Below are 23,005 nucleotides of genomic sequence, written 5' to 3' on the forward strand. Positions count from 1 at the left end.
CCCTCTAGGGGGCGCCGGCTCCCCCCCGGCCCCAGGGCAGGGACTGGCTGGCTCAGGGGGGCGGGGAATGGGGCAGGGGCCTGTCCCCTCTAGGGGGCGCCGGCTCCCCCCCGGCCCCAGGGCAGGGACTGGCTGGCTCAGGGGGGCAGGGAATGGGGCAGGGGCCTGTCCCCTCTGGGGGGGCGCTGGCTCCCACCCGGCCCCAGGGCAGGGACTGGCTGGCTCAGGGGGGCGGGGGAATGGAGCAGGGGCCTGTCCCCTCTAGGGGGCGCCGGCTCCCCCCCGGCCCCAGGGCGGGGACTGGCTGGCTCAGGGGGGCGGGGAATGGGGCAGGGGCCTGTCCCCTCTAGGGGGCGCCGGCTCCCCCCCGGCCCCAGGGCGGGGACTGGCTGGCTCAGGGGGGCAGAGAATGGGGCAGGGACTGGCTGGCTCAGGGGGCAGGGAATGGGGCAGGGGCCTGTCCCCTCTAGGGGGCGCCGGCTCCCACCCGGCCCTAGGGCAGGGACTGGTTGGCTCAGGGGGGCGGGGAATGGGGCAGGGGCCTGTCCCCTCTAGGGGGCGCCGGCTCCCCCCCGGCCCCAGGGCAGGGACTGGCTGGCTCAGGGGGGCGGGGAATGGGGCAGGGGCCTGTCCCCTCTAGGGGGCGCCGGCTCCCCCCCGGCCCCAGGGCAGGGACTGGCTGGCTCAGGGGGGCAGGGAATGGGGCAGGGGCCTGTCCCCTCTGGGGGGGGCGCTGGCTCCCACCCGGCCCCAGGGCAGGGACTGGCTGGCTCAGGGGGGCGGGGGAATGGAGCAGGGGCCTGTCCCCTCTAGGGGGCGCCGGCTCCCCCCCGGCCCCAGGGCGGGGACTGGCTGGCTCAGGGGGGCGGGGAATGGGGCAGGGGCCTGTCCCCTCTAGGGGGCGCCGGCTCCCACCCGGCCCCAGGGCAGGGACTGGCTGGCTCAGGGGGGTGGGAATGGGGCAGGGGCCTGTCCCCTCTAGGGGGCGCCGGCTCCCACCCAGCCCCAGGGCAGGGACTGGCTGGCTCAGGGGGGCGGGGAATGGGGCAGGGGCCTGTCCCCTCTAGGGGGCGCCGGCTCCCACCCGGCCCCAGGGCAGGGACTGGCTGGCTCAGGGGGGTGGGAATGGGGCAGGGGCCTGTCCCCTCTAGGGGGCGCCGGCTCCCACCGGCCCCAGGGCAGGGACTGGCTGGCTCAGGGGGGCGGGGAATGGGGCAGGGTCCTGTCCCCTCTAGGGGGCGCCGGCTCCCACCCGGCCCCAGGGCAGGGACTGGCTGGCTCAGGGGGGCGGGGAATGGGGCAGGGGCCTGTCCCCTCTAGGGGGCGCCGGCTCCCACCCAGCCCCAGGGCAGGAACTGGCTGGCTCAGGGGGGCGAGGAATGGGGCAGGGGCCTGTCTCCTCTAGGGGGCGCTAGTTCCCACCCGGCCCCAGGGCAGGGACTGGCTGGGTTGAGGGGGCAGATTGGCTGGCTCAGGGGTGCCGGGGAATGGGACACATGGGAGGTGCAGCTGTGACATTTGTCCCCTGGTCTGGGCTCTCACCCCAGGTTCAGACACTGGACAAAGCAGCCTCTGGCCACCACCCCACTTCTGCAGCATGATGCCCCCCACACCCGATGGGGGCACCCCACCCCTCCTGGGGGAGCATCCGGCGCTGGGCAGAAATGAAAGGTGAGGCAGGGGCTGAGGGGAGAGGGGTTTATTGCCACACAGGATGGGGGGAGGGAATCACAGCTTGGGGGGGTAAGAAACCAGGGCCTCCAGCCCCCCCCATTCTGTGCCAGCCCTGGAGTTGAGGTGGGGGGATCGCTGATCTAACCTGGATCAGAGACTAGCATTAATAATACGGTGGGCTTAGCCCAGCCTGGGACAGCAAAGGCAAAGCAGGCGTGAGGGGCACCCCCCAAGTTACTGCCCCAAGGGAGGGAGACGGGATCCCTGCTCCTGACCTCCCGGGGGTGGGAGAATGTGCTGGGGTGGGGGAGGGTTTAGTGTGTAGTGCCGGGGGGGGGGATCCAGTGATGGGATGGGGGGGATGGGCTCTAACGCTGGGGGGGGCTCTAATGGCACGATGAGAGGGGAGGATTCCTGTTGCAGGCAACTTTATAAATATATCTCCGTTTATGAGACTCTATATTGCACGTTACTCAGTTTAGAGGCATCACTGGGGGGCAGGGTGGCTCTAGGCCTGGCTTCCAGGCAGGTTTTTTGCGGGGAGGGGAGAGCTGAGCCCTGCACATGGGTTTCCAGCAGCCATTGCTAGGGCTCCATCAGCATGGCGACCATCTCTGGGATCCAGCAGCCTGTGGGAGGGTCTGTCAACCATTGCAGGGCACCGTTGTCATGTTAACTGTTGCTAGGCTCCATCAACCATCACTGGGACCTTTTGCCATGCCAACTGTCACCAAGCTCCATTCTCACATCAACTGTTGCTGGGCTCCATCAATCATCACTGGGCTCTGTTGCTGTCAACTGTTGCTAGGCTACATCAACCGTCACTGGGCTCCATTGTCATGTCAACTGTTGCTAGGCTCCATCAACTGTCACTGGGCTCCATTGCCATGTCAACCATCACTGGGCTCCGTCACCATGTCAGCTGTTGCTAGGCTCCATCAACTGTCACTGGGCTCCATTGTCATGCCAACCATCACTGGGCTCCGTCACTATGTCAACTGTTGCTAGGCTACATCAACCATCACTGGTCTCCATCACCATGACAACTGTTGGTAGGCTACATCAACCATTACTGGGCTCCGTCACCATGACAACTGTTGGTGGGCTACATAAACCATCACTGGGCTCTGTTGCCCTGCAAACTATCTCTGGGCTCCAACACCATGTCAACTGTTGCTAGGTTCCATCAACAATCACTGGGCTCTGCTGCCATGTCAACTGTTGCTAAGATCTATCAACCGTCACTGGGCTCCATCGCCATGCCAACCTTCACTGGGTTCCATCGCCATGTCAACTGTTGCTAAGATCCATCAACGGTCACTGGGCTCCATTGTCATGCCAGCCATCTGGGCCCTGGCACCACGTCAACTGCTGCTAGGCTCTGTCAACCATCACTGGGCTCTGTTGCAGGACCAACCATCACTAGGTTCCATCACCATGCCGACCGTTGCTCAGCTCCATCGACCGTCGCTAGGGCTTGCCAAGCGAGTGGGTGGGGGTCACGTCTCCTAGGGGAGTTCCTCTAGGGGGCCAGGAACGAGTTAGGGGGATGGGAAACAAGGCTCAGAAAGTGCTTCTGGGGGGCCAGGAAGTGGTGGGGGGAGTATCCTCCTGCCCCCCAGCTCCCTAGATATCTGCCTCCAGCAGGTACTGCTCGGTGTAGTCCTTGGCCAGCTCCAGCCGCAGGCCGGCCCGGCAGAACTCGGCCAGCTCCCCCCAGAGGCTGGGCTCCAGGAAGAGCTGGCACATGACGTTGCCCCGCAGGGCGGGCAGGCGGGCCCGCAGGTGGTGCAGCAGCTGGCTCTTCAGGTGGGCGGGGTGGCAGCCGAAGGCGTCGATGTTGAGGTAGACCCAGTCCTCGCCCAGCGGGATGGGGAAGGGCTGGGTGCAGAGGGAGGCAGCCGTGGGCCGGGCCTTGCAATCCACCACCCAGTGCAGCTGCTTCTGCTGCAGCAGGGCCAGGTTGGGCTCGCTGGGCTTGTAGGGCTGCCAGTCCTGGATGATGGTGCGGTTGGGCAGGACCTCGCTCTGGAAGGTCGGGCTCAGCACCAGGCCCCGCACCTCGCCTGGCTCCAGCACCTCTGTGGGCAGCGGCTGGAAGCCGCCTGCCCGCAGCTGGGCCACAGCAGCGTCCAGCCGGGCCAGCAGCTCCGCCGCGTTGAACCGCACCAGCAGGATGCCCTGCGGGGGAGAGACGCAGGTAAGCCAGCCGTGGGCCACGGGGACCTCCCTGCTGCGGACACGGGCTGGCTCCGGGGGGCGGGGAATGGGGCAGGGGCCTGTCCCTTCTAGGGGGCGCCGGCTCCCACCCGGCCCCAGGGCAGGGACTGGCTGGCTCAGGGGGGCAGGGAATGGGGTAGGGGCCTGTCCCCTCTAGGGGGCGCTGGCTCCCACCCGGCCCCAGGGCAAGGACTGGCTGGCTCAGGGGGGCGGGGAATGGGGCAGGGGCCTGTCCCCTCTGGGGGGCGCCGGCTCCCACCCGGCCCCAGGGCGGGGACTGGCTGGCTCAGGGGGGCAGGGAATGGGGCAGGGGCCTGTCCCCTCTAGGGGGCGCCGGCTCCCACCCGGCCCCAGGGCAGGGACTGGCTGGCTCAGGGGGGCGGGGAATGGGGTAGGGGCCTGTCCCCTCTAGGGGGCGCCGGCTCCCACCCGGCCCAGGGCAGGGAATGGGGCAGGGACCTGTCCCCTCTAGGACAGAGAACCCAGGGGTCCTGCCTCCTACTCTCACCCACCAGATCCCACTCTGCTCCCAGAGCTGGGCAGAGAACCCAGGAGTCCTGGCTCCTCTCCCTCCCTCCCTCGACCCCCCCGCTGCTGCTCCATTTTGCTCTCCCAGTATCACATGACGTGACTGATTTCCACTAATTGAACTAAACCCGCCCGCCCCCACCCCCGCCCCCGCCAGGCACTGCTCAGCCGGCTCACGTAGCCAGGGAAAGTGGGTCAGCAGCCACAACCTTCCCAGGAGCCAGATACCAGGGTGACGGGCAGCCTAACCCTGGGCAGAGAGACCAGGCAGTCAAGAGCCGACCGATCAGCTGCCAAGCGCAGCTGACTCCAGTCCAGGGACGAGAAGGGTCCCCGGGGCCAGCGGGAGTAGCCAGGGCAAGCCAGAGACCCCCCACCCCAGGTGGCAGAGATCCCCCCAAACCCACCCCCACACAGGGGCTGCCGGACCCCCACAGCTCCCCCTCCTCTGGGAGGAACTAGCTTCTGCAGTGCGTTCCCGCTGGTCTCTCCAGCCCTGAGCCCTCTGGGGGTCCTTCCCCCATCTCCCCCCTTTTCCCATCACCTCTCCAGGCTTCCAAGGGTGGGCCCCAGAGCCAGGCCCATTGGGTTCTGTGCCCAGTTCTGAGGCCCCTGGGTTCTGTGCCTGGTTCTAGGGCCCCTGGGTTCTGTGCCTGGTTCTGGGGCCCCTGAGTTCTGTGCCCAGTTCTAGAACCCCTGGGTTCCATGCCCGGTTCTGGGGCCCCTGAGTTCTATGCCTGGGACCCCTGGGTTCTGTGCCCAGTTCTAGGGCCCCTGCGTTCTGTGACCAGTTCTGAGACCCCTGGGTTCTGTGCCTGGTTTTAGGGCCCCTGGGTTCTGTGCCTGGTTCTGGGGCCCCTGAGTTCTGTGCCTGGTTCTAGAACCCTGGGTTCCGTGCCCGATTCTAGAACCCCTGGGTTCTGTGCCCGGTTCTGGGGCCCCTGCTTTCTGTGACCAGTTCTGAGGCCCCTGGGTTCGGTGCCTGGGGCCCCTGGATTCCCTGCCCGGTTCTGGGACCCCTGGGTTCTGTGCCTGTCTTTAGGCCCCTGGATTCCCTGCCCGGTTCTGGGACCCCTGGGTTCTGTGACCAGTTCTGAGACCCCTGGGTTCTGTGCCTGTCTTTAGGCCCCTGGGTTCTGTGCCCGGTTCTGGGGGCCCCTGGGTTCTGTGCCTGGGACCTTTTCCCAGCTCTGTGTGACCTGGGGCAAGTCACCGCAAGGCTCTGGGCCTCAGTTTCCCCATCAGTGGGGAGGATGGTTCTTCACCTAGTCAGCGGGTCTCTCGCTGTGTGGGGGGTTTGTGGTGCCCAGAACAAAGGGGCCCGGATCTCAGCCCCCCCCTCCTCCCCCAGGGCGCTACCGTCATGCATTTAATATCCCCTCCTCCTGCGTCTACCTGCTTGGTGATCAGCCGGTATTTCTTGAAGTCCTTGGGGCCCAGCTTGTCGTCCCGTGTCAGCCGTGACACCTTCACTCCGGGATGCTGCTCCTTGACCAGCTCGGTGCAGAACCGCTGCAGGACGCCGGCCACGCCCTTGCCTCGCTCCCAGGGTGCCACGCGCAGCCCCTCCACCAGCGCCGTCTCCCCGGCGTCCACCACGCAGACCGACTGCAGCCCAATCTGGGGAGGAAAGAGGGGCGGGGGGGGCAGCGGGTTAGCACCGGCCGGGCGGGAATTGAACCACCGCTGGAATTAACGAGACTTAAATCCCTGAGACCTGCACGGTTTCAGTATTGTAACGTCTGCTCACCGTTTGCCAGATTGGAATTCAAATTCCATTTTACAACCCTTGCTCCATTTTGTACGCTTGCTGCAAACTTCATTTCTGCAAACCCTGCTGTAATTGTATTAATTCAGGTTAGCTGTGTGACTGAGGTCTGGACGGATGATGGAATCAACCCACCCTAAACAGACAAGGTGCAATAGAGGGGAGATCAAAGCCAGGTCCCAGGCTACCAGTCACGCCTGCAATTGATGGGTGATCAATCACCAAACCCAGAGGCAGTGACACAGCAAGACCTATAGACTCTGGATTCAGACTAAAGCCTACAGAAAGGATGGGTGAGATGGGAGATGTTGGAGGGTAATGTTCTGCTGCCAACATGGACGGGCATCGGTGCAGGCCCAACAGAGACCCAGCTAGTCCTTGTGTCCGGCTTTCCTGGCCAGTTACTGCCACAAGCTACGAACCCAAGCTGGGAAATCAAGCCATGAACTTAAGCTGTCTTCAGGACTGGGAACTGTTACCAAAATATAGGGGTTGTTTAGCTGAGAGCCAATTAACAGCCTGACAGGGATAAGGAAAAATGCAGAACATCTGATGTGTGTGTGTGTGCATGTGTGTGCGTGTGTATTAGGTATTCGTTATTGGTCATAAATCAAATTGTTATCATAATAAATGTGGCATCTCTGTCTTGCCCCCTAAAACGACCCTGTGTAGTTTTCACTGCATAAAGGGGCTTGGGGGGTGTTTCTCTTAGCTCCGGCGCCCGTCTGAGCACGGCCTGACCAAAACCCCAACAGAAAGGGGACCAGGCGAGGCCCCCGGCACCAGTTCCTGACCCAAAACGCACGATTAATGAAGCCCGCTGCACAGCCTCCTGCAGAGCAAACGGCCAGACCACAGGGCGCGTTAAGATCCCCGTTAGCGGTGGTCCCCCGGCTGAATGGTCAGCGCAGCGGTTCTCAGCCAGGGATGTGTGCACCCCCGGGGGGTCCGCTGGGGGTGCAGCCTCCCGGGGAATAGCTGCCTAGTTTTACAAGAGGCTGCATAACAATCACGAGCGAAGTCAGGCCGAAGTAAAGTTTCCCACAGACAGCGAGTGGTTTATGCGGCTCTGTGTACGATACTCTGAGATGTGAGCACAGCAGTTATATTCCAGCTGATTTATTTGGTAATTCTATGGTAACCAGGAGGAAATCGGCCATTTTCCAGTCATTTTGGTGGCTGATTTTTGTGGTTTTGAAGTGAGGGGTAGCTTAGGGGTGCGCAAGACAGTCTGACCCCTGAAAGGGGGCCAGAGTCACTGGCTTGGAGCCACCCCATGCGACTGCACCTTGGGCTGGAAAAGGAACTGCAGGACAAATAGAAAAGCCGGTTAAAACGGATGATTTAAATAAATCCCCCCCCCCCCGCCCCGTGCCTTGCATCGGGAGGGTCTGAGCAGCACCCAGCATGACGGGGGACCCTGATCTCAGGGAGGCGTGGGGGGGCACCTGCACAACAGAGACCTGGGGGGGTGATGAGTCATCCCTTAATTACAGGCTGATTAAGCCACAGGCGGGGATGACTCATTCCTGCGCTAGGCTCCAGCCAATCCACCAGCCAGCGGCTGGGCTGGTGACGCCCCAAGCAGGTATAAAGACCTCACAGGCGACAGGGCTCTGGGAGTCTCTTCTTCCTGCAGGTGGTAACAGGCCCACGGGCCCTGTCCTGCGCCAGGCTGGCTCCCGGCTCTGCTCCCAGCCCTGCCCTCGTTCCCGGCCTTGCTGCCGCTGCCCCAACCACTAGGCATGACCCTCCCAGGCCCGGTTTCTGACAGAGCCCTGATCTCACTCATGGGCCGGGCAGGGCCAGGCTTTTAGGCATTACCAGGCTATATATGACCAGAGGCTGAATTTCAGCCTATCCCCTCCAGTCACAGGATTCAGCCACCTCTGGGGTGGGGCAGCTGGTTACCCAGGGACCCCTCGCCCAGCGCTGAGATGCAGCCACCTCTGGGGGTAGCAATGGGGGGGGCTTTTTATATCGTGGACCCCTGGAGTCATTACAAGAATTCATCATTTGGTCAGGTCCCATCAGACAGCTCTGAATCTGAACACCCCTCCCAGGTAATTCTGCCTGGACAGACATCACATGGCTCCCGCCCCAGTCCCCCATTGGCCAAGCACTGAGTGCAAACACACATTCGCTCCTGTGTCACCCATTTCCGGGGGCTCGAGGCCAGAGCTGAAGCCATGGTCGGTTCGCCCCCCCTACCCCAGCGCCAGGTGGGTCCTGCACCCGGACCAGCCGGGTCCAGCTCATCAGCTCAGGTTTCTCACGGTTCAGGGGCTGGGCTGGCTGGAGGTAAGACCTGAACCCGGCAGGGAGCGGGGTTCACGGGTGATGCGCCCACCTCTGGCTCTGACACCAGCGTGATGCGGATCTATAACAGCCAGGGACACGGGTCAATCCTGACGCAGCTCAAAGCAGGTCAGGGCGGGGAGCCGGCCGGGAGCTGAGAAATGGGGCAGGGGGAAAAGCCGTACTGGGGGAGGTGCTGGGATGCAGACAGCCGGGGCGGGGGGGGGGCTTATTGCAAGCTACAGGGTGAGGGGGTGGCAGGAATACAGACTTCACATGCGGCCACCTCTGGGTGGAGAGCAGGGGCTATTTATACAGGGACCCCTCACCCAGCAGTGCAATGCAGCCACCTCTGGGGTGGGACAGCCAGTTACCCAGGGACCCCTCGCGCGGCACTGAGATGCAGCCACCTCTGGGGTGGGGCGGCCGGTGACACAGGGACCCCTCATCTGGCACTGAGATGCGGCCACCTCTGGGGCGGGGTGGCCAGTTACCCAAGGACCCCTCGTCCGGCGCTGAGATGCAGCCACCTCTGGGGCAGGGCGGCTGGTGACACAGGGACCCCTCGCCCAGTGCTGACATGCAGCCACCTCTGGGGCGGGGTGGCTGGTTACACAGGGACCCCTCGCCCAGTGCTGAGATGCAGCCACCTCTGGGGCAGGTCATCTGGTTACCCAGGGACCCCTCACCCTGCGCTGAGATGCGGCCAGCTCTGGGGTGGGGCGACTGGTTATACAGTGACCCCTCACCCAGCACTGAGATGCAGCCACCTCTGTGGAGTAGCATCTGGGGTCTTTTTATATGGGGGACTCCCAACCTGGCTCACTCAGCCCCAGGTGCTTCCCTCTGCCGGGTCTGACATCTCACTCACCACTTGTCCGTTCTTCTTGGCCAGCACCACGGTGCGGTTGGGCTCACGGATCCAGGCGTGGTAGCGGCTGGGGAGATAATCCAGGCCCCCGTAGATGCCCTTCGACATGGCCAGGATCTCCTCAAACTCCTTCTCCGTCGCCACCATGAACTGCAGCTGCGGGTCACTGCTCAGCCCCGGCTCCAGCTTCATGCCGCCTGGCTAGCGGGGCTGCGGAGCGAGAGCAAAGGCATGGAACCGCCACGGGCAGGGGACATCCCCGGACATCCACACACACCAGGGCTGTTAACCTGCTTGCTTGCACAGCTAGAGCTTTAAGTATTTGTTTTATTGTAATAAGTTTATAGATTAATATTAAAAGTAAGTTTGGCTGCAATGGAAGAGTCCTACAGACCATATTCTGTATGTTAGGCTATGGAAAAGTTAGCATATCTAGATTAAGACTTTTTACCCAGAAAGTAAAGTTGATCTTCATCTTGTTACCATAATGTTAATTAATTATTATTTAATATTATTAATTTAATTAAATGAATGAAGTTCCCATATTATCCAGATTAATATTATCAATATATCCTAAATCAAGGTACAGGCTGGCGAGCCAGGCAGGAGTCTCGAGGAGCGTGTGACAGGAATTGTCAGGGATTCCAGGCCTCCTTAGACCCCTGAGAATCTCACCTGAGACATAAGTAAACGGTTAAAGTTACAGAGGGTTAGAGATTGTGTCTTACTCTTAAAAACACAGAAGCCTCATTTCATGTGGCTGCAGCTTGGCAGCAGTCCCAGTATTTCTGGTTCTGTATTGTGGTTTTGACTTAAAGTTGTAACTTACAGGTTTTGAATTTAATCTTGCAAGATAAAAGGTAAGAATATAAAGTAACCGTGTTATTAGGTAGAGTATTGTTATTTAATTTGGTACGTGCGTTTAAGGGGTTTTGTTGGACGTTGAAGTTGTAACGAATGGTACCGATAAGATATAAGCCGTGGCATTGGGCCTGATGACCCACACTAGCGTGGTGGGGGAGTCGATAAATCTATGTATTAATTGTCACTAAGAGGCCGCAATAACTCAGAACTTGTAGCGTTCTTCAGTCTGCACCTCTGATCCATCTGCCTCAGTTCCCCAGCTGTTTGGCAGGTCCCGACAGAGGGAAAAGACCTCTTGATCAGCAACGAGCCATTGAGGGAGGAGAGGAAACGTGCCCCCACCCTTCTACCACTTATTTGGGACTTATTGAACTAGGTGTAACCAGTTTGGGGGATTTTTTCCGGTTATTTCTGTGGAGTCGAGGGACACCTACAGTTACAGAGTAAAGCAGCAGAGTGGTCATTATAGTTTATTACATAAGCTAGTGAAGTGTTAGAATTCAAATGAGTTCCATGTTACGCGTCAAGGTAAGTGGAGTTACCCGCCGTCCGGCTTTAAAAAACTTTGCCAGAAAAGACGTTCGGGAACATGGAGAAGGTTCAGAACAGCTGAGGAAGAGCGAGATGATCTCTACGCATTGTAACCCACGGGGTTTTGTGAGCTATGCATTTGATGTAGAAATAAAGCAGGGAAAAAGGAAAAGAAAGGCTAAACTGGTGAAGGAAACAACATTTGCATGTCTGCTCGTAGCTGATAGTTCGCTAGGAAAGAAATTAAATAAAAATTTGAGTTCCTGAGGACAGCCCAGCAAAGTGTGGATGCCAGCTTAAAACCACTGGACGGCTATAAATCAGCCCATGGTCGGCTGTTAGAAAGAATCAGAGAGTTGAAAAAGTTAAGAGCTGTGTCAGAGGAGGGTAAGGAATCGGTTCCCATCCTTGGTGGCACGGGACGGAGACAAAAATCTGCAGAACTAGGGCAAGAGATTTAGCTCAGGCTGATACGGTACCTTTAGGAGCAGAGCTGGAGCTGGAGTCTGAGGAGCCACGGGGAGAAGTTAGCGGTGCAGGAGATACCAGCCGTCTGCAGAGAGAAAAAATAAGTCTCAGGGTGGCACCACAGGAGGGGGTCATCATAGAGGAGGTGACGAGTGATGTAAGGATGAGACAAGCAGAGCAAAGGGGGAGGAAATCTCCTCTCCTCTGGTAGTGTCTGCCCCAGGAGTGCCTTTGGAGACCCTGATTGTTCAAGGACTAGCACAAGGTGTGACGGTGCTGCCCGTGGGAGCCAGCTGAGGTCACTCAATTAGGGTGAACTGCAAACAGAACAGGGCAGACGAAGCCAAGAAGCTGGTGGATATGCCAATACTTAGATTTCCCAACCGGCACAAAACAGCTTCCCTAGCACCTCACTGGTTACTCATATTCCAAACACCGCAGTTCCCTTCAAGTGCCCAGCCTCAGGCCTCCATCCAGACACACGTCAGATATGATGATGATCACTGAAAATCTTATCTCATCATATCAAAGAAAAGGTTCTTTCAATCCCAAAGAATCAGCCACATTCGCAGGTGCAATTATAACTTAGATCTTACCCAGAACACACGTTTAGAGCCAATTCTTATTAACTCAGCTAAAATTTATTAAAAAGAAAAGAGAGAGAGAGAGAGTGTTGGTTAAAAGATCAATCTACAGAGAGACCTGATTTCAATTCTTGAGGTTCAGACACAGCAGAGATGAGCCTGCAGTTGCCAAAGGTCTTTTTAGAAATAGTCCAGAGGTTATAGTCCAATGTCCATATTCAGGGTGACTCCAGTCAATGACTGGGGATCTCAGTCCTTCTGGCTTAAGGTTTCCCCCTCTTGAAACCCAGAGCAGATTTGAGATGAAGCACGATTGTGTCCCAGCAGCCATTTGGCCTGAGAAAACAATAGGCTTAACTCCTTCTCCCAAACATCCTGGCAATTAGCACAGGGTAATTTAGCCATTAAACAGTTCAGATACAGGTTACCACAACCGTCAAAGAGACACACAGACAATAATCCTATTTCACTCCAGTGTCTTCCTAAATGTTAATATTCCTTTTTTGATCTTCAAATGGTAGACAAGACTTGTTTGCTGACATCAGAAGACCTGAGCAAACACCTTCCCTTCTACCTCTAACAATGCTGGCTGCATTTCAAAGCTCTGTTCATTTACAGATCTTCCTAACCAGTCTCTAAGGTTGTCCATGGGTTAGGTTAGCCTGTGAGTTAATTAACTCTTTCTGGCCCTGTCCCCTTTCAATGAGATATTATATCACACTCATAACATCACACGGGGGCAGGCAACCTATGGCACACGTGCCGAAGGCAGCACGCGAGGTGATTTTCAGTGGCACTCACACTGCCTGGGTGCTGGCTGCCGGTCCGGGGGGCTCTGCATTTTAATTTAAACATTTTTAAAGCCTTATTTACTTTACATACAACAATAGTTTAGTTCTATATTATAGACTCCTAGAAAGAGGCCTTCTAAAGACGCTAAAACGTATGACTGGCACACTAAACCTTAAATTAGCATGAATAAACAAAGACTCAGCCCAGCACTTCTGAAAGGTTGCCGACCCCTGGACTAGAAGATGTGGTGTCACAAGTGACACAAGTAGCTGGTGCTTGTGGTGTAGTAATCTCTCGGTTACAACAGAGAGAGATACAACAACTGAGGAACACAATTCCTGCTCCTCCACCCAATGTTACATTGGCACCATATAGCTCAGGAGGTCCCAGCCCCTTTGGGTGGACGTTCATCACCATGTGGGCAACCATCAGCATTGCCTAGGACCTTCGAGTGGGCATGCCCCTCGACAGGGTTATGCGTTTGAATCCCATATAGGGGCCCGGGACCTTGTGCCTTTCTTTTCAAATGCCGCACAGAACAATTCACGCCTGCAGAAACCCAAGTCAAAGATAAGAACTCAGCTGTAATGATGCTTAAGGCTCAGGGATGGGATATCCAGAAACTCGGAGCCCTAGTGAATGAGCTGATGACGGAAGGTCAGAGCCCGGCACCCTCAAACCGTCCGGTGGCCTCCATTAACTCATTTCCTTCTCTCCGGTGAAGGGTTCAGTTGAAACAAAACGTGATTTACAAGGTACTTGTGCATCAAGACGCATGTGGCGTCTCACCACCGTAAGAACATTCTTGAGAAGGCCGGGGGGTGAGCTCAGCGTGTGGAGTGGCGAAGTACGGGCATGTGATGAACAAATCCATATATGAAAAGGTTCAATATGATTGGTTGGAGGCTTGTGTTGTGTAAGTGCCTTGTGCTATAACACAGCAATGGGGGGGCTCCTTGCTGGAGGGACTCTGCCTGATTTCTGTACCAGGGGCTTTCCCATTGTGCACATTGAATAAAGCCTTGTTGAATTGAAGCCAATTGAAGCGAAGACCCTTGATTCTGCCCAGCATCTGATTCATTGGGAACCACAAAATCCCAACACCGATGAACAGCCTCCAGAGAGACAGGAGGAAAACCCATAGACTATCTGCCTGCATGCTCTACAAATTACTCAGCATAACGCCAACCAGCCCCGAGCATGGTCCTAGCCCCGTTAGGCAGGGATGCAGGCAGGAGACCCACAGTATCTGCAGTGGTAGAGGGCATCCACAGGAATTTTATTATAGATACTGAGGCAGCAATTAGCATTACCCATGTCAAGGATCCTAGATCCTCTTCTCTGTCATCAGGGCGTAGAAAGACACTTGCAACTTTTGCAAGTAATCAGGTTGTTACCACACTCCCTACACCCACTGAAGTACAGAGAGGTCACCTAGGAAAGGTTCATACCTCTGCACTGATGAAATTAGCAGACCCAAAGAACTATTGTGTTCTTGATCTGGGTAACCCATTGTCATGTCTGATCGGAGACCAGGTGAAGGACGACTCACCAGTAGTCATACCTGAGTGCGGCATGGTGTCTCCAGTGGAGGACTCTGAACCTGAGGGGTATGATTTGAACAAAAGCGTGGCCAAACGTGCAGACCAACCCGAGTTACAGGAGTTACTTCACAAGCATGCGGACACCTTTGCTAAACACAAACGTGACTGTGGATGCATGGCAGTCACTAGCGTTGTGGAAGGAGATACCCGCTCAGCCAGAGGTAGTGGTGAGTGTTAATGCGTTAGTAGCTCTGGCCTCACAACAGAGGCCTGGGACAATCAGACCTGTGGCCGACACCTCACATTTCATGTCATCAACTGAACTTAAATATGATATTTGTGAAAAGTCCCTACTGGCCACCAGTTGGGCCATACAACACTTTTCATGTCTAATTGGCCTCAGCCCAATCATAACATACTCATGGCACACTCTCATTCTGTTCTCATTGTCAATAGGCAAGTCTCAAATACTCGCCTAGCCCACTGGGCATTTCTGCTGCAAGGCAGAGATATCGCGGTCAAACCTCTGAGGACATCATCTTTGTTACCAACTGCCCCACTGTATCAAGCGAAGCCACACGTGTGTCCCGATCTTGATCAATTGGATGTAAGGGGGGAGGAAAAACAAAAGCTTTTCCAACCTTTGATCCAGGAGACAGATGCCATTAATAGGTATCATTTCTTTGTTGACGGTTCTAGTTATTACCATCAAGGTAAACCTCGTACCAGAGTTTAAAGAAATGTAGAATTCGGATAAAAACATAGCGAAAGTCACCCGAGAACTTTCCAGAACAGAAAGAGAAGGCTCGTTAACAATAGATCCTTTGTACAAAAGAAACGCGCCCTTAAAATCTTAGGTGTATGAAGGGCCTTGGATGTCTTTGCAGATTGACTTTGTAGGTCCTTTGCCAGGGACTCAAAGAGGTAACCGATACCTAGCAGTGGTTATCGATCCCTTTCTCAAGGTGGGTAGAGGCATTTTCCTCTTCAAGTCAACACTGCAAAAGCCACCGCCAAGGTCCTAGCAGAACAAGTCGTCTCTCACTGGGAGGATCCCTGCAGAGGTAGAATCGGACCAGGGATCACATTTCATGGGACAGTTCTTTAGGGACCCCCGCAGAGATCCCACATCCCATACAGACCACGGTCATCTGGGATGGTGGAACGAACCAATCGGACTATAAAAGTGATGTTGAGGAAACTGGTTGCTGCCAATGGACGTAACTGGGACACTCTTGTGCCTCTAATTTTAATGGCATCGACAGCGACACCGGCTGCAGCTACTGATAAACCCCCCTTTGAAGTGGTGACAGGCCAAACGATGCGATTACCAGAACATTTAATTGGGCGCACCAGTGGCACTCAGTTAGAAGGAATACAAATGCATACCTACCTGCAGAATCTGCAAAAACATTGAAATCAGATCCACTTGCAGGTAGCTGCCAAATTGGGAAAATCCAGACGTAAGGCAAAGGCTCACTTTGACAAAAACCAGAGAGAGAATACTTGGGGGGTTGGAGACCAAGTAATGTTGTTATCATATCAATCCCCAGAACAAGGGTTTTGTACTCGATGGGTCGGACCTGTCCAAATCGTCGATAAACGCAGTTCAGCAGCGTATAAGATCAGAATAACAGCAGGCGAGGGTAATAAAGACAAACTCTACCATGCTACTCAGTTAAAGCTGTATCGATTGGTCAGGTCGCAGGAGAAACTTCCTCCTCAGGACGTAAGCAAACAGCATCCGATGGAATTGCGACAACTGGAGCCCGGCAAATACAAGCGTGAAATGGACATTGAGATTTCCGATGTGCTCCACCCTTATCGTTGCTCTAAGGGTAAGACTGAGCCAAAAATCACAAACTGTTACAACCCCATGAAACCAGACAACATGCTCAGGATCAATTGCTGGAGAAGAACGGGGCATGGGGCCTTCCTCTCGGTGTCAGCGACCCGTGCAGGGCCAGGGCAGGACACAGGAACACGCGTACGCAGCTGACTTATCATCACATCGGGGTCACCAATGTCAGACACTACCGATGCGGAGCTTGGCTCTGGTCAGTGTTGGTATCAGTCAACTGTGCGCGTGTTCCCTCTGTGTGCTGCCCCGGCTCTGCAGATCCTGAATGACCACAGGCTCCGATAAGGGACGAAGGCACCCGGCCAGGTTTACTGCCAAACGAAACACAGTCTCCAGCTCCCCAGATTAGATATCCAAGGCGCTGCTAGTATATCTGTGCCCCCGGCAATGGACTGGCTCAGTCAGTGGCAGGATTTTCCACTGCCCCCTAGGCCAGACAAAGACCCCGCCCCAGGGGTGCATTCTCCCACATAGGGACAAACAAGTTGCACATCACTGCTGAGGGTGTTGCCTCTGCCCTGGTACAGGTTGGTTCAAACAAACAAGTCTAATCCTTTTGCCCCTGTCTTCAGGACGGGTCAGCCTGTTCCTCGTTATCTCTGTGGGACGTGTTCGTACTGGGATGTTCTGGTGCCATCCTGCGGCATGTTCATCTTATTAGTGCTCACAAGTGTGCACGTGCTTTTCGCAGCCTTCCTCCTGGCAACGTCTGGGAGCAGGGCCTGCCTCTGGCTCACAGCTTCACTTTGCTTTATCTTAGCAAGGTCTTGACCATGACCTCAGTTCAGGCCTCAGACCGGGCCTCTGATACAAGGGCTTGTGTTTCAGGGCCTTATCTTCCTATAATTAGTGCAGCCTGTCAGGCTACAGCACTCACCGGCACTGCAAACAGCCGGGTGAGTCTCTGAAATGCAGCCACCTCTGGGGGGGGGGGGGCAGCCGGTTACCCGGGGACCCCTCACCCAGCACTGAGATGCAGCCACCTCTGGGGTGGGGCGGCCAGTTACCCGAGGACCCCTCGCCCGGCGCTGAGATGCGCTCATCTCTGGGGCGGGGTGGTTGGTTACCCGGGGACCCCTCGCCCGGCACTAAGATACAGCGAAAGGAAGTGAAGATTAATTTTGTGTCCAAATGAGATTTGATGGGGGACACGCTGGGATGCAGAGTGATGGGAAGCTGGGTAAGTGTCATCAGCCACAGCTTCTCCTGCTGTCCCAGCCCTAGGGGTCCCCCCCAGCTCTGCCGGTGCCCCTCACTCCCGACCCACAGCCCCCAGTAGCCCAGCCTTGGGCTCCCCCCACTTGGAGCTGGCATCTCCCCTGAGCAGACGCTGCCTGGGCAGGTCGGGGGGTCTCTGGTTTCACCGCGCCGGGAGCTGGACATTAATATTAATGGAAACCCGAGGCGGCCTGCAGGGGCGGTGCGGGGCGGGATACAGCTAGGCCATGTGAGATGGAAATGTCTGGCCCAGGAACCCGACCCGCTGCCCCCCTGAAATATTCATCCCGGCCCCCTAAGGACGTGCAGAGTCTTGGGGGGGCAGGGCCCACGTCCATTCTGGTGCACTCCCTCCAGCCAGCCCCCCACCCATCTCCCTTCGTCTCTGTTCTGCCATGGTGCGGCCGGGACCCAGCGCTGGTCCCTGCCCTATCCCAGGGTTCGAGCCCTGGTCACCGTGGGGCTGTTGTGCCTACGATGCCCAGGGACGGCTGCAGACCAGGGGGGGTCTGACACGGGTGGGGCAGCTGTGGAGCAAGGGCAGCTGTCTTGTCCCATTTCTGGGACCTCCCTCCCCCCAGCTGCAAGCTGTCCCATCCCCAGGGCCGGGGTAGTGGGGGGACGGATGCGGGGAGTGGGCCCCCTCCCCCCCAGGCTGGCACCAGCCGCTCCATTGGTCCCCTTGTCATGGACAGACGGGTCGGACCAGTTCCCCTCCCTCACCCCAGCCTGGGCCCATCCCCCTGGCGTCTGGTGCCTGCGATCCCAGGGCTCCATGGAAAATCTCCTTCCCACCCAGCTCCCTTCACCCTCCCTACCCCCACCTCAAACACCTAGCCCCCACCGAACCCCTGTGCGCCCACCCACCCCATAGACACCCCTGCATCTGGGCCTGCCAGTTTGGGGTGGGGTGGGGGATACAGAGGTGGCCAGGCCCGTGGGGCTGAACTGGGGGGGGAGGGAAGGGGTACCAGGCTGGATGGGCCATATGGCAACGGAATGGGGGTACCCAATCTGTGCCCCTGTTCTCCTGGCCTTCCGCTGAGGGTCACATGGGGGGATAGGGGGCTGGGAAGATGCTGTGACCCCCCGCAAACCCTGCCTCCCCCACCACCAGTTCAGTTTTGGAGGAGTCAGCGTTCGGCATCTCTCAGCTTCGTCTGTGTCACGCTCTCAGCACCCGGCTAAAAACAGACTGTGTTAATCTGCTGGGGGGGAGATGGGGGAGCAGGCACGGGGAGGAGGGGGATGCGTCAGGTCTTATTAACGCAGGGGCCCAGCCCCCCCAGCTAGACAGTCCCGCCGGGGCATATCCGAGAGGGGGGTGGATGGAGCTGCTGGGTCTGGGGTGTCACATCGCATTTGACCGGCGTCCGGGTCAAACACGGCGTCCGGGCCGGTTCTGCCTTTCGCCGGCCCCGTCTCTCACCTTCGGTTACGGGGCGAGCTGCGGGCCCGCGCCCCCCCGACCCGCTTTGTAGCCACGCGATTGGGGTCATTTGGAGAAGTGGAGACGTTTTTCCATCGGTTGTTTTACATGCGTGGACGCCTGGCCCATGGCTGCGGCGTCGGGCCCCGTTCGGCTACTCCCTCGGGCCGAGGTGGTGGTGCCAGAATGAGACCCCCACGGCCCGGCAGTGGGAGGCGGGCGCCAGGCAAGAGAGAGCAGAGAATGGGCAGACCCCTGAGCCAGGGGCCGTCCCTGGGGATTGGGGTACCCACCTGTGCCGGGGGGGCCCCGGGGCAGCACCCACTTGCATTCGATATTAATGGGGCCGGAGCCCCTGGGAGAAGCCGGCTGCAGCCCAGCGAGGCAGGTGCTGGCTAGGGCTGATGGAGACCGGGGGGATGCTGATAGCGGGGGTGCCTCCTGCTCTCCTTTAATTCACTGTTCCTGGGGCCAGCCTCCCCCACTCCAGAGTCCCCCCTAGGCCAGGGGCTCAGCTGCTCGTGCTGAAGGTTGGGGATCCCGGGTCAGAACCCAGCTCTGCCCTTAAACAGGGTTTGATTGGGGACCCCCTGCCTGCCCCCGTGACACTGCTGAGGGGTGGGAGTCCCAGTTAGCTACCCGCTCTGTCCCATCTGGTGGGGGGGGGCGTTAACGCTGCAACGTGACGGGCAAGAGAAAAGCTGCCCTATGGCTGCCCCTCCAGCCATGCGCCTCACCTCAGTCTAGCTGGAGGGTCCCCTGGGTGCCCCACATGGGTCCCAGCAGGCCGGCTAGTGTGGGGCAGCAAAGGGAGAGGGCTGCCTGCAGGGGAGAGGGATGGATGTGGGGCAGGGGAGGGGAGGGCTGCCTGCAGGGAAGGGGTTGGGTGTGGGGCAGCGGAGGGGAGGGTTGCTTGCAGGGAAGGGGGATGGGTGTGGGGTCGAGGAGGGGAGGGCTGCCTGCAGGGAAGGGGGATGGATGTGGGGCAGGGGAGGGGAGGGCTGCCTGCAGGGAAGGGGTTGGGTGTGGGGTCGGGGAGGGGAGGGCTGCCTGCAGGGAAGGGGGATGGGTGTGGGGTCGGGGAGGGGAGGGCTGCCTGCAGGGAAGGGGGATGGGTGTGGGGCAGGGGAGGGGAGGGCTGCCTGCAGGGAAGGGGGTTGGGTGTGGGGCAGGGGAGGGGAGGGCTGCTTGCAGGGAAGGGGGATGGTGTGGGGTGGGAGAGGGCTGCCTGCAGGGGAGAGGGCTGCGTGGTGGGGGGGTTGGATGTGGGGGAGGGGTCACTGAGTAACCTCAGATTGCAGCTGGCCCCTCTGCCTAGCCCCTTTTGGGGGGCACAGGGAAAGTGCCCCGGTTCCTCTGTATGCGTGGGGGGGTCACCCTGGGGCCCTAGAAGCAGCTAGACGGAGCAGGAATGGGGCGGGGAGGCTGAAGTTGGGGAGGGACAAGGCCAGCCCCCCCCCTCAGAAAAGCCCCCGGGTTTTCCTAAGCAAGGGGTAACATTGTGAAGGAGGGGAGGGAACGGGGGGGCACAGGCACAGGGGACAGGTGGGGGGGTAGCTCCGTCCCTGTGCCCCTCCCCGTGGCACCTGCCTTGCGCCCCCCCCGGGGTGACAATCTCCCCACCCCCCAGCCTTTGTTCCCAGGGGGAAGTGACGGGGGGGCGGGGGAAGAGGGAGGATCGGGCCCCGCCCGCCCCCTCCCCCCCGGGGGCCGAGCGCATCCTCAGGGACCCAGGTGTCCGGGTAATGGCGACGTCTCCCTGGTAGCAATGGGGGAGGGGCCAGCGGCATCCCCCCACCGGAGATGCGGGGGGGCAGCAGCCTGCGGGAGGGGTGTCTTAGCACGAAGTGGGGATGCGCTAATAGAGCCAGAGACACCCCCTCCCCCAGCAGCCCCCCCAGAGGCCCCTCCTCTTCAGAGACCCCCCTCCCGAAGCAGCCCCCCAGACCCCCCTCCCCTTCAGAGACACCCCCTCCCCCAGCAGCCCCCCGAGACCCCCCTCCCCTTCAGAGACACCATCTCCCCCAGCAGCCCCCCACAGACCCCTCCCCTTCAGAGACACCCCTCCCTCAGCAGCCCCCCAGACCCCTCCCCTTCAGAGACACCCCTCCCCCAGCAACCCCCCTCTAATCCCCCCAGACCCCCCTACCCCCCAGTAACCCCCTCCCCACACATCCTCTCCTTCAAACATCCCCCAATACCCCCCCAACCCCCACTCTTCCCCTGAGCCGCCCCCTCCCCTATAAATCCCTAGAGGTCGCGGTGCCCCCCATGTGGGGGGCGGGGTCCCTACCCGGAGCAGCCGGCGGTCGTGGGGGGGCGGCGGGGTCAGGCTCCGCGGCTCGGCCCGGGCTGTGTCGGTCCCTCTCCCTGCCCGGCCGCGGCTGCTATAAAGCGGGGCACTAAGCCCCGCCCCCGCCCCCCCCAGCTGGAGGGGGCACTGTGGGGGGGGGGCACTGGCATCACATGAGCCCGGCTAATCCCCCCCGCGCCCCCCGCGCCTGTGCGTCACTAGCGGGAGAAAGTGACCTGGGAGGGGGGAGGGAGCCTGCATCCAGCCCACCCCCACACACCTGGGGGGCTGGGCCCCATGGACCCCCTATAGCACAGGGTTACACACCCCCCCGCACCTCAATCTCCCTGCACCCCCCGTCACAGCATCCTCCCTACCCACCCCCACACACCTGGGGGGCTGGGCCCCATGGACCCCCTATAGCACAGGGTTACACACCCCCCCGCACCTCAATCTCCCTGCACCGCCCGTCACAGCATCCTCCCTGCCCGCCCCCACACACCTGGGGGGCTGTGCCCCATGGACATCCCATAGCACAGGGTTACAGACCCCCCCGCACCTCAATCTCCCTGCACCCCAGCCACAGAATCCTCCCTGCCCACCCCCACACACCTGGGGGGCTGGGCCCCATGGATCCCCTATAGCACAGGGTTACACGCACCCCCACACCTCAATCTCCCTGCACCCCCCGTCACAGCATCCTCCCTACCCACCCCCACACACCTGGGGAGCTGTGCCCTATGGACATCCCATAGCACAGGGTTACAGACCCCCCCCCACCTCAATCTCCCTGCACCCCAGCCACAGAATCCTCCCTGCTCACCCCCACACACCTGGGGGGCTGGACCCCATGGACCCCCAGGGCACAGGGTTATAGACCCCCCTGCACCTCAATCTCCCTGCACCCCGTCACAGCATCCTCCCTGCCCACCCCCACACACCTGGGGGGCTGGGCCCCATGGACCCCCTACAGCACAGGGTTACACGCACCCCCACACCTCAATCTCCCTGCACACCCCGTCACAGCATCCTCCCTACCCACCCCCACACACCTGGGGAGCTGTGCCCTATGGACATCCCATAGCACAGGGTTACAGACCCCTCCCCACCTCAATCTCCCTGCACCCCAGCCACAGAATCCTCCCTGCTCACCCCCACACACCTGGGGGGCTGGACCCCATGGACCCCCAGGGCACAGGGTTATAGACCCCCCTGCACCTCAATCTCCCTGCACCCCGTCACAGCATCCTCCCTGCCCACCCCCACACACCTGGGGGGCTGGGCCCCATGGACACCGCATAGCACAGAGTTATAGACCCCTCCTGCACCTCAATCTCCCTGCACCCGTCACAGCATCCTCCCTGCCCACCCCCACACACCTGGGGAGCTGGGCCCCATGGACCCCTTCATAGCACAGGGTTACACACACCCCGCACCTCAATCTCCCTGCACCCCCCCCAGCCACAGCATCCTCCCTGCACACCCCCACACACCTGGGGGGGCTGGGCCCCATGGACCCCTCCATACACAGGGTTACAGACCCTCCCCACACTTCAATCTCCCTGCACCCCCTGTCACAGAATCCTCCCAGCGCACCCCCACACACGGGGTGCTGGGCCCCATGGACCCCCCATAGCACAGGGTTACACACACCCCCACACACTTCAGTGGGCACCCTGGTCCCTCACAAGGGTGGTTGAGTCAGTGGGACCAGGCCCTTCCCCCTAAATACTCCCCACCCACAACTTTCACCCCCAAGCTCCCCCAGCTCAGACCTGGCCTGCCCCCCCCCACCCAGCCCCCGCTCACAAGCCCCAGTACTGAGCCTGTCTGCCCCATCTTCCCCCTAATCCCCATCCTCTCCCTCCCTCCCCAGACCTGAGCCGCCCATAAACCCTGCCCCATAACCCCCTGCCTCTCCCCATCCCTCCATAACCTCCCTGCCCCATAACCCCCTGCCTCTCCCCATCCCTCCCTAACCTCCCTGCCCCATAACCCCCTGCCTGTCCCTTTCCCATAACTTCCTGCCCCTCCCTTTCCCCCATAACCTCCCTGCCCCATA

General features: G+C 59.4%; 1 protein-coding gene across 1 annotated transcript; it reads right to left on the reverse strand.

Moving 5' to 3' along the window:
- Positions 1-1,684: 1,684 nt before the first annotated feature.
- NAT16 (N-acetyltransferase 16 (putative)) lies at positions 1,685-21,050 on the reverse strand. Its single transcript, XM_050933520.1, has 5 exons — positions 20,944-21,050; positions 11,234-11,307; positions 9,360-9,569; positions 5,818-6,042; positions 1,685-3,855 (listed from the first exon to the last, which is right to left on the reverse strand). Exons 3-5 carry the CDS (start codon positions 9,549-9,551, stop codon positions 3,301-3,303), a joined length of 972 nt encoding a protein of 323 aa, XP_050789477.1. The 5' UTR covers positions 9,552-9,569; positions 11,234-11,307; positions 20,944-21,050; the 3' UTR covers positions 1,685-3,300.
- Positions 21,051-23,005: the final 1,955 nt, after the last annotated feature.

Source organism: Gopherus flavomarginatus, chromosome 23 (assembly GCF_025201925.1).
Source record: "Gopherus flavomarginatus isolate rGopFla2 chromosome 23, rGopFla2.mat.asm, whole genome shotgun sequence".
NCBI classification, from domain to species: Eukaryota; Metazoa; Chordata; order Testudines; family Testudinidae; genus Gopherus; species Gopherus flavomarginatus.